The 15807-nt window shown below is 42.7% G+C and overlaps 1 protein-coding gene across 1 annotated transcript in view; it reads left to right on the top strand.

Moving 5' to 3' along the window:
- Nucleotides 1-2936: 2936 nt before the first annotated feature.
- ank3b (ankyrin 3b) overlaps nt 2937-15807 on the top strand; it is a 716427-nt gene continuing 703556 nt past the window's right edge. The window contains exon 1 of the mRNA XM_072557889.1: nt 2937-3244. Coding sequence (XP_072413990.1) covers nt 3200-3244 — 45 coding nt within the window. The 5' untranslated portion in view covers nt 2937-3199. The remainder of the gene's footprint in view (nt 3245-15807) is intronic.

Here is a 15807-nt window from a genome sequence, read left to right as displayed (position 1 = left end):
TAACAAACAGGGTGGATAAAGGAGAACCAGTAAATGTAATATATTTGGATCTCCAAAAGGTATCTGATAAGGTGTCACATAAAAGCTCACTCACTTTACAAGGTAAGAGCTCATGGTATTTGAAATGATACATTTGAATGAACAAATGATTGCCTCTTGTCTCATTCAATAATATATGGATCCTTGGCTCATTGACGACTGATGCTTCATTCTGAACTGCTTACTTGACAGCTTTTAATCAATTAGAGGCAGTTCGCGATTTCATTCCACTGTTGGGCAGGACAAGGAGACAGGCACTAAACCACCTCAGCTGGAATGGGAATCAAATCCAGACTGCTGGCAATATTTTTAAACACAGCCTAGCTGTCGAGCCACATAAGTTGAACATCCCGAGAGGATTGGCTAATGAACAGGACACGAAGTTGGGATAAATGTGTCATAAAAACAAACCAAGAACGATGGACGCTGGAGATCTGAAACAAACAAAAACAGAAATTGCTGGAGTAACTCAGCAAGTCTAGCAGATTCTGTGGAGAGAAAACAGAGTTGACATTTCGAGTCCTCATAATTTATTGTCGGGTCATTGTCGGGTTTGCAAATTGAAAGTTGTGGGGTGCCATAAAGATCAGTACTGGAGCCTCAACTATTTAAGATTTAATGATTTAGTTGAAGGGACCCTGGGTATTGGAGCCAAATTTGCTGATGATACAGAGATAGATAGGCAAACAGATGAGTATGACAGAGTCTGCAAAAAGGGTAAAGAAGAAATTAGGAAAGCTAATGGAATGTTGGCCTATATTGTGGCTGTGTGTGTGGGGGGAGGGCGAGGGTGGAGGGAGGTGGGATTGTTACAGTTATACAGTGACACCCAACTTAATTTTGGTCATTTTAATTAAGGAATAATATACAGCAATTGGAAGCAGTTCAGAGAAGGCTCAGGTGAACAATTCCTGGGATGTAGGGTTGACTTTACGAAGAAAGATTGAACAGGCTGGATCTCACCAATGTTTAACTTAAGGAGAAGTGATCTAATAGGACCATATGGGATTCTAAGGGGGCTTGACTCAGAAGCTGAGGATGTTTTTCCTAATGAGGGATTCTCCACTCAGGGGGTACAGATTGTGACATGGGGTAAATCAGGTGAAGTGTAAAAGAGTTGGGTTATATTAAGGGAAGTGGTGGAGGCTGGTACAATTACAACATTTAAAAGACATCTGGATGGGTACATGAACAGGAAGGGTTTAGACAGATATGGGCCAAATGCTGGCAAATGGGACTAGATTCATCTCCGATATCTGGTCAGCATGGACCAAAGGGTCAATTTTCCTGCTGTATAATTCCATAACTTTGGGGTGACACGGTGTTTCAGTGGTTAGCACTGCTACCTCACAGAGCCAGGGACCTGGGTTCGATTTCTGCCTCGGGCTACTGTCTGTGTGGTGTTTGCACATTCTCCCCATGTCTGTATGGGTTTTCTCCCACAGTAAGAAGGATGTGCAGGTCAGGTGAATTAGCCATGCCAAATTGCCCATAGTGATAGGTGCATTAGTCAGGGATAAATGTAGGGGAATGGATCTGGGTGAGTTACTCTTTGGAGGGTTGGTATGGACATATTGGGGTGAAGGGCCTGTTTCCATACTGTAGGGAATCTAATAACTCTATGGGGGAAGAACGAAGATATTTTTAACTTAACCTGTTCAGATACATTACAACAGAGCTCTGAAGCAGGCAAGGATTTTAAACCAGCTTTCTGGCTCAAACATTGAGATAACCACAGCACCACAACCGCCCCTTAAGGGAAGAGTGTATCCTGGGCCAGGATGCATATCAGGGACAGAGTATGGGGCAGGCTTGTTCTCAGGGATAGAATATTAGGCCAGGATATAAACATCAAGGCCAGAATATAGGGCAGACTATATATGAGAGACAGAATTTTTGACAAGGTTGTATATCAGGAACAGAGAAGGGGACAGACTATATATATCAGAGGGTAAAAACAATGACTGCAGATGCTGAAAACCAAATACTGGATTAGTGGTGCTGGAAGAGCACAGCAGTTCAGGCAGCATCCAACGAGCTGCTCGTTGGATGCTGCCTGAACTGCTGTGCTCTTCCAGCACCACTAATCCAGTATATATATCAGAGACAGAGCATGGGGCCAGGGTATCTGTCAAGGATTTGATATTAATAGGTAGTAAATTTGAAAATTAAACTCATTAATGTAGCTGATAAGCAGTGACCAAAGAAGTAAAGCTCTTACAGAGATTAAAAGCTTGCACAGAATTTTCTTCTTCAATTTACAAACAAGATTAAAATTCACATGTAAATACGAACTTGGAGATCACATGCTCAACAAGTGTGTCTCTTATTCAGGTTTGATTTAGTAATTGGAAATGTCATTAACCACATGTGGCTAACATACTGAGAAGGCTGAATTGGACTAACCTCTCAAACTAGTGACAACTCTGCTGTGGAGCGCAGGGCTGCCTAGTACAGTGTCATGAAGATCTGAAAATTACCACTGCCCTGACGTATTTAATTCAGCTGATACAGGACCTCTTCAGAAAGTTCAGTTACAGGTGCGTGTTTGTGTACATGTATGTTTCTGGGTTGGAGGCGGGTGTCTACTGTACCAGGAAGTAGCTTATTCCTTAATGAACACGTTCAGAAATACGCCCTAATATTACGGTAATAGGCGTGTGGAGGAGTTATAGATGATGACAGTTTGAGAATAATTTGGAATAAGGTGAAAGAAAACAGAGTGCTAGCCCCTTCTGTTCCCAGCAAACGACATGGTCCTCATGTTAGACGAAGCAGACTTGAGTGTCCAACCGGTACTCCTCCCCAGTCGGTGCTAGTGCTTGGGATTCCCCCGGGGGAAGGGAGACTGTTGGTTCATTCCAGCTCTCGGTGTGGAGCAGTCAGTCCTCCAGCTCTGATCACTTTGCTGCCATCTAGTCTGGGAACGGTTCTATTGCTGGGGGGGGAGGAGGCGTTCACGGTGCTTTGACCTACGATGTACTGTATATCCTGACCCACTGCATCAAACTGGGCTAGAACAGCTTCCCTCCTCCTCCTCCCCCCTCTGTGCACGGCGTCATTGCATTGGGAAGGACGCTCTGAACTGCGACTAAACACACTGTTGTAACTTTGAAAGTGAAAGGAGAGAGATTTGAACTGACAGTGAAGAGTGCAAAACATGGCCTCCTCCCCTCCAGGAGACACGGACGGACTCTCTGAACAGGTGAGAAGGGTCTCTGGGCTCCTGTGCTGGTCACTCTACCTTTTGACTTCCTCCCTCCTGCTCCTCTTTGACTCTGTACGATTTCAAGCACCAACTGTTCTCCTGTACCTGAGCACAGCCCCAAACCTTTTTAAAAAGTTTCCTTTTTAAATCACTTTCCTTAAATCACACTTTCCCCATCCAACAGAAAATAACCTCCAATATGAGGGCGTCATTTTTTTTGGGGGGGGGAAGAAGTTTGGTTTGGTTGTTGGCTTTTCTAAAAAGAAAATTATATGTAGCTGTGCACACATTAATTTCCATTTTACCTGCACGGATCCACTTCCAGTGGAGAGAGGCTGCAACTGTGTGTGTTTTGAGTTGACTACTTGAAATTGCGAGTAATAAGTTTCCAGGAAAAGGGAGTGAGTCCAGGTGTACACTACATTGGTACATCACAGCTGGCTGCAGTCCTACAGGCTGTAAGAGAGGAACTTCGCCTGTGTTAGAGTTGGATTTTCAATAGACAATAGGCTACAATTCGGAATCCCATCCTTTCTCCTTGTCAGCCGTTGTGTTTGTAGCTCACACTGTATTAGACAAATTTTTTGAACTTTCCAATCCACTTTAAATTATAAAGTTGCATGCAGTATTTCAGAAGCCCCTCCCGTCGCCTCAACAAACACATCTAACTACAAACCTGAAGCGGGCAGTACGCCGGGACTGAGAGCGCAATTCCTCCTTCCTGTCCGGGGTAAGGTGACTTTATCCCCATTTCACCTCTCGGGGCATTACCCACATGTTTACTCGGAGCAGAAATCTCCAGATTCTTGCTTCAAATCCTCCAGTTCCCATTGCCCTTGCAGTTACGCGAGACTCCTTTCCATTCAATTCATATAAACACATCGGTTGCACTGCAACAGTGCATCAGGGATCAACCCTGTCCTGTCCCAGCTCTCGAGTAGCGCACTTGGTGTGGAGTGCTGTAAATATTCCAGGAATTCTAATTGGCGGGAGAGTAGGAAACTACCGTTTAAGATCAATGCCTTGCCGGTTTTCCGAATGTAAATAATTCAATGTGTTAAGGTGTGATTTGAGATTTACTGCGGTGAATATATGTTTACATCAGTGGGTGGTGAGGATGTTATTAAGGAAGGTTGGATTGTGACTTTAAAACCACCCGCAGATTGTATTTTTTAACAGGTTTTCAAACTCTTATTACTGTACTTCAGAAGTCATGGGGGTGGAACTTAGTGCAAAGGCCATATTAAGATGCCTAGTTAGGCAAACTTTAATTGGAAAATGCACCAAAGTTAGCCTTGAGCAACAAACACTTTAAACAAGTGTAAATGGTTGTAATGCTGAAAGATGTCAACTTTGCTTATGAGTGAATGATTTCCGTTTTAATGCGTGGATTAAACTTCACCTCAAGTTATTATTTGATGTTTATTGTCCATCCCTAATTGCCCGGGAAGGTGAGTTGCCACCTATTACAGTCTTGTGGGTTGAAGTACACCTACTGGGTCCTCCTACCTTTTTGTCATTTACATAAATGATTTGGATGTGTGCATAAGAGGTACAGTTAGTAAGTTTGCATATGAAACCAAAATTGGAGGTGTAGTGGACAGCGAAGAGGGTTACCTCAGATTACAACAGGAACTGGACCAGATGGGCCAATGGGCTGAGAAGTGGTGGATGGAATTTAATTCAGATAAATGCAAGGTGCTACATTTTGGGAAAGCAAATCTTGGCAGGATTTATATACCTTAATGGTAAGGTCCTAGGGAGTGTTGCTGAACAAAGAGACCTTGGAGTGCAGGTTCGTAGCTCTTTGAAAGTGGAGTTGCCAGTAGATAGGATATTGAAGAAGGCATTTGGTATGCTTTCCTTTATTGGTCAGAGTATTGAGTCCAGGAGTTGGGAGGTCATGTTGCTGCTGTACAGGACATTGGTTAGGCCACTGTTGGAATATTGCGAGTAATTCTGGTCTCCTTCCTATCGGAAAGATGTTGTGAAATTTGAAAAGGTTCAGAAGAGATTTACAAGGATGTTACCAGAGTTGGAGGATCTGAGCTACAGGGAGAGGCTGAACAGGCTGGGGCTGTTTTCCCTGGAGTGTCAGAGGTTTACAAAATTGAGGGGCATAGACAGGATAAATAGACAAAGTCTTTTCCCTGGGGTCGGGGAGTCCAGAACTAGAGGGCATAGGCTTAGGGTGAGAAGGGATAGATATAAAAAGAGACCTAAGGGGCAACGTTTTCACACAGAGGGTAGTACATGTATGGAATGAGCTGCCAGAGGAAATGATGGAGGCTGGTACAATTGGAACATTTAAGAGGCATTTGGATGGGTATATGAATAGGAAGGGTGCTGGCAGGTGGGACTAGATTGGGTTGGGATATCTGGTCGGCATGGACGGGTTGGACCAAAAGGTCTGTTTCCATGCTGTACATCTCTGACTCTATGACTCGATGACTCTACAGTGTGATTTGAGAGGGAATTCTGGAACATTCTCCTCTGAAAGAACCTGAATTCAAATATTGGTGAACCTTTCATTGCCCTGTTTATAAGGTATCATATCTGGCAGCTTATCAAATATCTCTTTTAAAAATTGAACATGCAGTTTGTGGCTAAATCCAAATAGGATTGAATTATGAGGAAATTAATTTAGTTTATTAAAAAGTAGCAGGTCAGTGTAAGCAGGGAGAAGAATGGTGATGTTACTGGACTATCTAGCGACCTGATCTAATGCTATGGAGGCAGGTTCAAATCCCACCACAGCACGTGGTGCTATTTGAATTTATAAGTAAAATCTGGAATTGCAGCAAAGAGCTTGCCTCATGAATCAAACCATTATTGTTGAAATCACCATCTCGTCACGTCCTCCAAGAAAGGTCTGTGTGTAACTCCAGATCCACACTGTGGTTTGACTCTTAACTGCCCTCAAATGTGACTTTTCTGATTTTTCTTAAAACTATCAACCACCATCAGTAATCACTGTGCAGCCAGTTAGGTTAGTGTGCAAAGCTCATTTTGGGCAATGCAAACAATTGAAAACAAAGGGGTTGGTTGGGATAGTGGGACCGTTGGTGCTAGGGAGAGTGGGATGGGACTAAACTGAAGTGGGGTTGGGGGATGAACTACGTTTTTTTTCCCCCTGTGTTGCCCACCTCTCTTTCAAGGCAGAGACAGGATTGGACACAGAGCACCCCCTCCAATGACACATGGGTAGAACATATCTGTGAAGTGGCCAGGCAGTTGGCAGACATGACTATCTCCATAGCCTGATCCCTGGACCTGTTCATATTCAGGAACAGACCCTCCAAGACATCCCCCAATCTGCCCGCACTGGATGCCCAAAGGAATAGGCCTTCTAGAGGGTAATTATTAATGGGTACCAAATGGCTGTTTGCATCCTATGCATGGTTAAAAAGATGCACTTTATGCAGTGAGTGGACTATGTTTAGATATGATGGACTGAGAAACTCCATACTCAATGTTAAGAGGATTGAGCACCCTGGTTGATTTAACTCTTTGTTCCCATGCTATTTCTGGTGTTCTTTTGTTGTACTAATTTATAATGTACAGATTTTTTTTTTTTTTGAAAACGATGGCTCTTTTCCCAATTGTTCTTTTGAGAGTTGGCAGCTGTGGCTCAATGATGTGCCTTCAACCCTGCATCAGGAGGTTGTGGGTTCACGTCATTCACCAAAGGCAAGAATTAAAATGCTCACATCAGGATGCTACTGAAGGAGTGCTGCATTGTTGCATATCTTACCTTTTGGACAGGAGTTGACTGTGAGATCCTGTCTACATTTGGTGTAGATGCAAAATGTCCTGGTATCCAAAGCCTTGTATTTTAACTCTCAAACTAGGTTATCTAGTTGTTCTCGCTCTACAGTTAGGACTAAACTTGATTCTTATTTTCTCCCCCATTGTAATTGTGACTCCTGTCAAAAGGAAACCACTTCATTAGTTATGGAATGCTTTGGGATGTACTGAGGTTATGAAAAACACCATTCCAGTATCAATCTTTTTCTTTAATAGAATTTTCCTGAACAAAGAGCAGTTGCATATGTCATTTATGCCTAACCCAGTTGCTGTTGAGCAAGGTGTAGAAGCATGGTAGTTTTCTCTTTTTTTTTTGATGAGGAAGTGTTCCTGGTTAGGTGATTTTAACAGGGTAAACTGATTCTATTGGAAAATGATGTTGAGGTGCCAGTGCTGGGCTGGGGTGGATAAATGTCACCTGATGAAGGAGATTGTTGGACTATAATCTGGTGTTGAGTGACTTCTAACGATTTGAAAATAACATCCCTCTTGGTAGGGGCAAGAGAATAATCGGCTGCTGATGTATGTTTTTAAAAAGTCACCTTGAGAGCACTTTGAGAATGGGACTTCGTGTGCATTCAACCATTGACTTGGTTGCACGGTAGTAGTAACACATTGACAGTTCAAGTGAAGTTATAAACTGTTGGAGTGGACCTTGAGCATTTTATCAGTGTAATCTGAATCTTGAGCTGAGTCACAGCCTTTGAATAGATTCCTGCTTTTTGTTATTTTGTTATAAATGTGGAGAAAAAAAATAACATTACTGTTTACAAACTGAGAAAGGAGTTCGATGGTTGGCAAACTTATCGCCTGTACTGCAGTGATATGTTTTGTGAAATAGTTTAGTAACAAGGAAGTAGGATACCATTTATACTGTGATGGAAATACAATCCAAGTTTACCACATGGTTGTCAGATTTATCTCTTCTAACATGAGACATTGCAATGCAAGTAATTTAATATCTCTTTATTAACCATACAATTCCTATTCCAGTTGATGTTTTCCACTCAAAAGTTACTATAATGTTTTTGTTTGAGGTTTGGTTATCTGCCTGCTCAAGACCTTGTGAGGTATTTCAATAGTGTTTATCACACACTTGATAAGTGTTGTGGCCAACAATTCTCCCTCAAAACATTCCCATTTTGAAAAGCCAAGTGATGTTTCTGGTCACTTCTGTGCAACATGATTTAGTACATGATAGATATTGTGTCCCTTATTGCATGGCAAACACTCTCTACTGCAAACGTAATCAGTACATGAAGCATTTGGTGACGACTAAACTTTCGCCTTTGGATTCATTTGGTTTAAGTCCCATTCCAGGAATGCGAGCACAATCTCAGCTGCTGTTTCATTGCAGCACTAAGGGAGTATTGCACTCTTTCAGGTGAAATGCTTAATCAAAGCCTTGACTTACCGTTGGTTACCAGGACACTCCAAAATTGACCATTTAGTTGTGAGGTCCTTTGTGATGGTTAAGAGGTTTGGCACAATGTAAACAGAAGTCCAGATTAGAGTGGTGCTGGAAAAGCACAGCAGGTCAGGCAGCGTCCGAGGAGCAGGAAAAAGCTCATTCCTGATGAAGGGCTTTTGCCCGAAACGTCGATTTTTCCTGCTCCTTGGATGCCGCCTGATCTGCCATGCTTTTCCAACACCACTCTAATCTGGACTCTGATCTGCAGTACCCACTTCTGCCACAATGTAAATAGAAACCTTTTTTTTTTGCAGGTTCCACATAAGTGGTTCTGGATGATATAAAAATGTTATGTTCGTGTATGAATAGGTCTCCCATGTCAGTTAAGACTAAACAAACTTCTATTGTGTCCAATAATAAAATGGTCAGTAGCCATGACTTTGTACATCCGTAAGATTGACCACTGTTTTATTGGATCTTGAAAGCTGCTCAGTGCCTGCATGGCTTGGGTGATTGGAAATTTCGGATCTCTATCCCATTTCTGTTTAAATTTGAAAACCTTATTCACGGGACACAGAGATCTCAGTTTGGTTGTCCTTGTGTCTTGAGGGAGGTAAACCATCATGAACATAAATGCATGTGTGGATGTACCACATTTACAGGGCAATTAAAAGCCAGTCACATGTAAGCCAAAACAGGCAAGGATGGCAGGTTTTCTTCTTGAATGGATGTTAATGAGGGAGATGGCTCTGTTTTGGATATACAACCATCTAGTGGTTTTGTGGTCACTTACTGGATTTGTTCTGGATTAGTGAATTTAGATTCCTTAGCAACCACAGTGGGGTTTTAAACTCAGGTAGTCAGTTACTAGCCCAGAATTCTGCATTATTCATCCTGTGCTGGCAATTACACTACCAGGCCACTTGCAGGCTTACTAGATGAACAGTGTCTGATCAACAGTACACTGGCACTACCAGGGTGATCCCATTCATATTATGGGTTCCTTCCATTTCAGGTGGATGTTTTATTTATTTTGAACAGATTGAGTTGGTTTGGTGTTGAGCTCCTTTAGAAAATTGAATCAGTATATGTTTGTACACAAGACATCAGCAGTTTCCATGCTTGTGCTGATAGATATTTTTACAACGGTTATCATGCACCTCTGGAGTAGGTAGGTTTTAAAACTCAGGCCTTCTGGCTTCGAGATGGGAACATTATCACTCCACCACATGCCCTTTATATTAAGCTGGGTTGATTTTTCAGAATAGATGCATTGAAACAGCTGAAGGTGGGGGTTCCTTGGGGATGCACGTAATCAAGGGTGGAAGCCTGGCTTTTGAAGATTGCAAGATGACAGTTGCTGAAATATGTCCATCCAAAGTAGGTATGAACATGGACTTTTTGAATGACCTTTCTGCCTTTTTTTATTTATGAAATGAACCAGCCAAACTAAAACTTGAGTTATAATCTGAATGCAACACAATGATGAGACCAGAAAGTCTATTATTTTCATTAGAATATTGGATTCTAATGTCAGCTTGTTATTAATGTAATTTGAGGTGGTGGGAGACTTTCTTTGCACCCAGAGCCACCAAGTAAGCCCTCAATCTGTCAGGAGAAAGTGAGGACTGCAGATGCTGGAGTACTAGAGTTGAAAAATGTGGTGCTGGAAAAACACAGCAGGCCAGGCAGCATCTGAGGAGCAGGAGAATTGATGTTTCAGGCATAAGCCCTTCTTCAGGAGGTTCCTGCTTCTCAGATGCTGCTTGGCCTGCTGTGTTTTTCCAACTCAATCTTTCAGTGCTGATTGGGTGCACACTTTGTGGTCAGCCGACCCCACTGGTAGTCTGCTGCTGTTACCCAGAGGCTGGCTCCTGTAGAGTCATGCCAGGAACTGATTCCTGTTATTGAAGATTTAGAGCTGGAATAATCCTAAGCAGAACAGACCGAAAAGGAGACAGTATTTTCAGTAGAGTATATTGTCAAGGGACAAAAAGCTAGACCAATCAAATACATAATTAGGGTGAGGTGGATTTGTCAATAAGATGATGGCCTGGCAAGAAGGTTTGTAGAGTGGGATAGATCATGAAGGAGCAATAGGTAGGTGCACTTAGCTAACTGGATGTGACAAAGGCACATGATTAGAAACAGAAAATTCACAGGTTTCCTATTCACAATGTATAACAAAGCATGTTTACATCATCAATTACAAAATATACATTAAGAGGCAGTTTGTTCTCATTCTTAAAAGATGTTGGCTCCATGTATAATAGGGACATAAGAGTTAAACATGGACAAACACTTTGCAAAGAAATGCTTTCAGATGTTGTGTGAAATTCCGTAGACTCTGGTAATTTCCCTCGGAATTCTACGCTCAACAGTACAGCTACCTGTTTCTTAATATTAAATTAACTTTTCAAAAAGCATTATTGCTTCAGAATCGGTGAGGCTTGGAATGCCTGTTTAAATTCCGAGCTACCTGTAGACTTAAGCATGTCTGCTCTTGCTAAATTTTGCAATCCATGAAGGGCACTGGCAAATAGTCTGTGGTTTATGAATACTTTGGCTGGCACTAATGTTTTGCATAATAATGAGTGTGGAGTGGTTTAACAGTGATTGCTAAGATCTGATCTGATCTAATGAGATTGCTGCAGGGAAAACACGTTTACAAAGGTGGTTTTGAATTTAAACTCCCACGTCTTGAGGAACAGTCCAGGTGGAGAAGCAAACATGATCCATTTAATCAAAAGGCGCTCCTTCTCCAATAATCTTTCTGTGCACTAACATCCCAGTGCAGTTGCTTCATGCTGAGAGAGCAGGTGACATCCAGACTAAAGTCCAGCAGAAGACTGCTTTTCATGTTGACGGGAATTAATGGGAGAGAAAATGTAGCAACACTCGGGCCAGTGCAAAGAAAAGGTGAAAGTCTCGAAATAGTTCCCTGACAACTCTCTCCAAATTAATGAGACGTTCAATGAAAGGATGGGACTTGCTTGGAAAACCCAAGATATCTGGCTGTGAAATAAGTGGCAAGTGACATTTGTACTGCACCGTGCCAGTGTTACGCTTTCTCACCGTACTCCTTGATCCCTTTAGCAGCAAGGGCCATGTCCAGCTCCCTGTTGAATGTACCTCGTGAATTGGCTCCAACAGCTTATTGTGGTAGAGAATTCTACAGGTTCACAACTGAGTGAAGAAATCCTTCCTCCGTTCTGAACGGCTTTCAAATCAGGGTGGTGTGTGGGTTGAAGGGGGTCTCACAGGTGGGCTTCTACGTAGCTTCATCCATTCATGGAGGAAAATATAATCCCAGAGCCAAAGACAACAGTCAGAAAACAAATTCTGCTGAAGGGTCACTCAACTTGAAACATTAACTTACCTTTTTCTTTCCACAGATGCTGCCAGACATGCTGAGTTTCTTCAGCACTTCCTTTTTTTTAGAGTCAGAAGGCAAGACTTAACTCCGAATAACGTTACTGTTCTATGTTCATAAAATCTCCAGATCAGCTCATGGGCCACGAGTTAAAAGGAAAATATCAACACTGCACTGATCTCCCACCAAAGTTCAGATCAAACCAATGCTTTTCAGAATTTGCTGTTAAGTACAGAAAGTTTTGAATGATAATTTGTGATACTGAACAGACAATTTGCCATAACAGAATAGCGCCATGGCAAATGATAGGAGGTGGGGTAAAATAAGGCACATAGGGTGTAATAATGTTGAGCAGGCATTTCAGTGGGTTGTGTGGTGCTGGATGTAGGTATATATCAGCCAGGGTAGGGGGGTGGGGGGGGGGGGGTCTCCATTTGGGAAATGTAGGCACGGTATTTGGTGTGCATGTATGTGTTTGCAGCAGAATAAGATTGCCCTGGGGTTCCTGTTGAATCTCAAAGCATCAAGCCACAGGCAATTCCAGGTTGGGAAATGCAGAAGTGGCAGTATTTTAATAAAAGTATCGGCAATGCCTTGCTAACTCTTTTGTCTTGATTTTGAGTATCGACCTATAAAAAGTAAAGAATGTATCAAATAGGATAAGAACTGTAAATATTCCAAAACAAAAACGCAATATCAAAATATAATCAAGCCCAGGCAGGCTCATACAGAGAGGGAACATGGACAATCTGTTATAGAGTCATGGTGCCATAACAGCAGGCAAAGACCCTTTGGTCTAACCAGTCCATGCCAATTATAATCCCAAACTAAACCAATCCCACCTGCCTCTATCCCTGCAAACACTTTTTATTCATGTACTTATCTAAATGTCTTTTAAATGTTGTAACTGCACTTATTTGAGGCCAGCGACCATAATTCTATTAGTTTTAAAATAGTGATGGAAAAGACCAGACCTAACAGCTGAAGTTCTAAATTGGAGGAAGGCTAATTTTGACAGGATTAGGCAAGAACTTTCAAAAGCTGATTTGATGCAGATGTTCGCAGGAAAAGGGACGGCGGGAAAATGAGAGAGCGCAGATCCAGAGACAGTATATTCCTGTCAGGGTGAAAGGAAAGGCTGGTAGGTATAGGGAATGCTGGATGACTGGAGAAATTGAGGATTTGGTTAAGAAAAAGAAGGAAGCATATGTCAGGTATAGACAGGATAGATCGAGTGAATCCTTAGAGTATAAAGGCAGTAGGAGTATACTTAAGAGGGAAATCAGGAGGGCAAAAAGGGAATATGAGGTAGCTTTGGCAAATAGGGTTAAGGAGAATCCAAAGGGTTTTTACAAATACATTAAGGCCAAAAGGTTAACTAGGGAGTAAATAGGGCCCCTCAAAGATCAGCAAGGCAACTTTTGTGTGGAGCAGCAGGAGATGGGCAGATACTAAACGAGTATTTTGCATCAGTATTTACTGTGGAAAAGGACATGGATGATAGAGAATGTGGGGAAATAGATGGTGACATCTTGAAAAATGTCCATATTACAGAGGAGGAAGTGCTGGATGTCTTGAAATGCATAAAGGTGGATAAAACGCCAAGACCTGATGAGGTGTACCCTAGAACTCTGGGAAGCCAGGGAAGTGATTGCTGGGCCTCTTGCTGAGAAATTGCATTATCGGTAGTCACAGGTGAGGTGCCAGAAGACTGGAGGTTGGCTAATGTGGTGCCACTGTTTTAAGAAGGGCGGTAAAGACAAGGACTATAGACCAGTGAGCCTGACCTCGGTGGTGGGCAAGTTGTTGGAGGGAATCCTGAGGGACAGGATGTGCATGTATTTGGAAAGGCAAGGACTGCTTAGGGATTGTCAACATGGCTTTGTGCGTGGGCAATCATGTCTCACAAACTTGATTTGAGTGTTTTGAAGTAACAAAGAGGATTGATGGGGGTAGAGCGATGGACATGATCTATATGTACTTCACCTATGCATTCGACAAGGTTCCCCATGGGAGACTGATTAGCAAGGTTAGGTCTCATGGGATACCGGGAGAACTAGCCATTTGGATACAGAACTGGCTTGAAGGTAGAAGACAGACGGTGGTGGTGGAGGGTTGCTGGAGGCCTGTGACCAGTCGAGTGCCACAAGGATCAGTGCTGTGTCCACTACCTTTCGTCATTTATATACAGTAAGTGATTTGGATGTGAACATAGGAGATTTAGTTAGTAAGTTTGCAGATGACCCCAAGATTGGAGGTGTAGTGGACAGGGAAGGAATACCTCCGATTACATCAGGATCTGGTCAGATGGGCCAAGAAGTGGCAGATGGAGTTTAATTCCAATAAGTGTGAGGTGCTGCATTTTGGAAAGGCAAATCCGAGCAGGACTTCTACACTTAATGGTAAGGTCCTCGGGAGTGTTGCTGAACAAAGACCTTGGAGTGCAGGTTCATAGCTCATTGAAAGTGGAGTTGCAGGAAGTTAGGATAGTGAAGAAGGCGTTTGGTTTGCTTTCCTTTATTGGTCAGAGCAGTGAGTACAGGAATTGGGAGGTCATGATGCAGCTGTACAGGACATTTGGTTAAGCCACTTTTGGAATATTGCATGCAGTTTTGGTCTCCTTCCTATTGGAAAGATGTTGTGAAACTTGAAAGGGTTCAGAAAAGATTTACAAGGATGTTGCCAGGGTTGGAGGATTTGAGCTATAGGGAGAGGCTGAACAGGGTAAAAACAAGGACTGCAGATGCTGGAAACCAGATTCTGGATTAGAGTGGTGCTGGAAAAGCACAGTTCAAGCAGCATCTGAGGAGCAGGAAAATCGACGTTTCGGGCAAAAGCCCTTCATCAGGAATCAGGCTTTTGCCCAAAACGTCAATTTTCCTGCTCCTCGGATGCTGCCTGAATCGCTATGCTTTTCCAGCACCACACTAATCTAGGAGAGGCTGGACAGGCTGTGGCTATTTTCCCTGGAGTGTTGGAGGCTGAGGGATGATCTTATAGAGGTTTACAAAATCATGAGGGGCATAGATAGGGTAAATAGACAAAGTCTTTTCCCTGGGGTGGGGGAGTCCAGAAGTAGAGGGGCATAGATTTAGGTTGAGAGGGGAAAGATGTAAAAGAGACCGAAGGGGCAACTTTTTCACGCAGAGGGTGGTACATGTCTGGAATGAGCTGCCCGAGGAAGTGGTAGAGGCTGGTACAATTGCAACATTTAAGAGACATTTGGATGGGGATATGAATAGGAAGAGTTTGGAGGGATATGGGCGACGTCCTGGCAAATGGGACTAGATTGGGTTGGGATATCTGATTGGCATAGACTAATTGGACAGAAGGTTCTGTTTCCGTGCTGTTCATCTGTCTCTTTGACTGTATTTTAAAAAAATAAATGCTCCCCAGTCTCAAATTCCCCACTCGGGGAAAGAGACCTGTCATTCACTTTTTATCTACACCCCTCATGATTTTATAAATTTCTATAAGGTCACCCAGCAATCTCCTACGCTCCAGTGAAAAAAGTTCCAGTCTCTCCTTTAACTCAAACCCTCCATTCCCAGCAGCATCATAGTAAACATCTTCTGAACCTCCTCCAGCTTAATAATATCCTTCCTGTAGCAGTGACCAGAATAGCACATGGCACTCCAGAAGAGGCCTCACCGACGTCCTATACAACCTCAACATGATATACTAACCTTTATACTCAAAGGTCTGCACAATGAATGCGAGAACGTGCGAAATACTGCCTTAACCACCCTAAACATATGTGATGCAAACTTCATTGAATTATGGACCTGAACCCCTAGGTTTGTCTGTTCTAAACACTACCTAAAGCCCACCTTTTAATTGTACAAGTCCTGCCCTTGATTGTTTTGCCAAAATGCAATACCTCACACTTATCCAAATTAAACGGGGACACTGCTGCCTCACAACGCTAGAGACCTGGGTTCAATTCCCGCCTCAGCCAACTGTCTCTGT

The sequence above is a fragment of the Chiloscyllium punctatum genome, chromosome 38, assembly GCF_047496795.1.
Source record: "Chiloscyllium punctatum isolate Juve2018m chromosome 38, sChiPun1.3, whole genome shotgun sequence".
NCBI classification, from domain to species: domain Eukaryota; kingdom Metazoa; phylum Chordata; class Chondrichthyes; order Orectolobiformes; family Hemiscylliidae; genus Chiloscyllium; species Chiloscyllium punctatum.
Note: the sequence above shows the minus strand (reverse complement) of the source record. Positions and strands in the feature narration are given on the sequence as shown.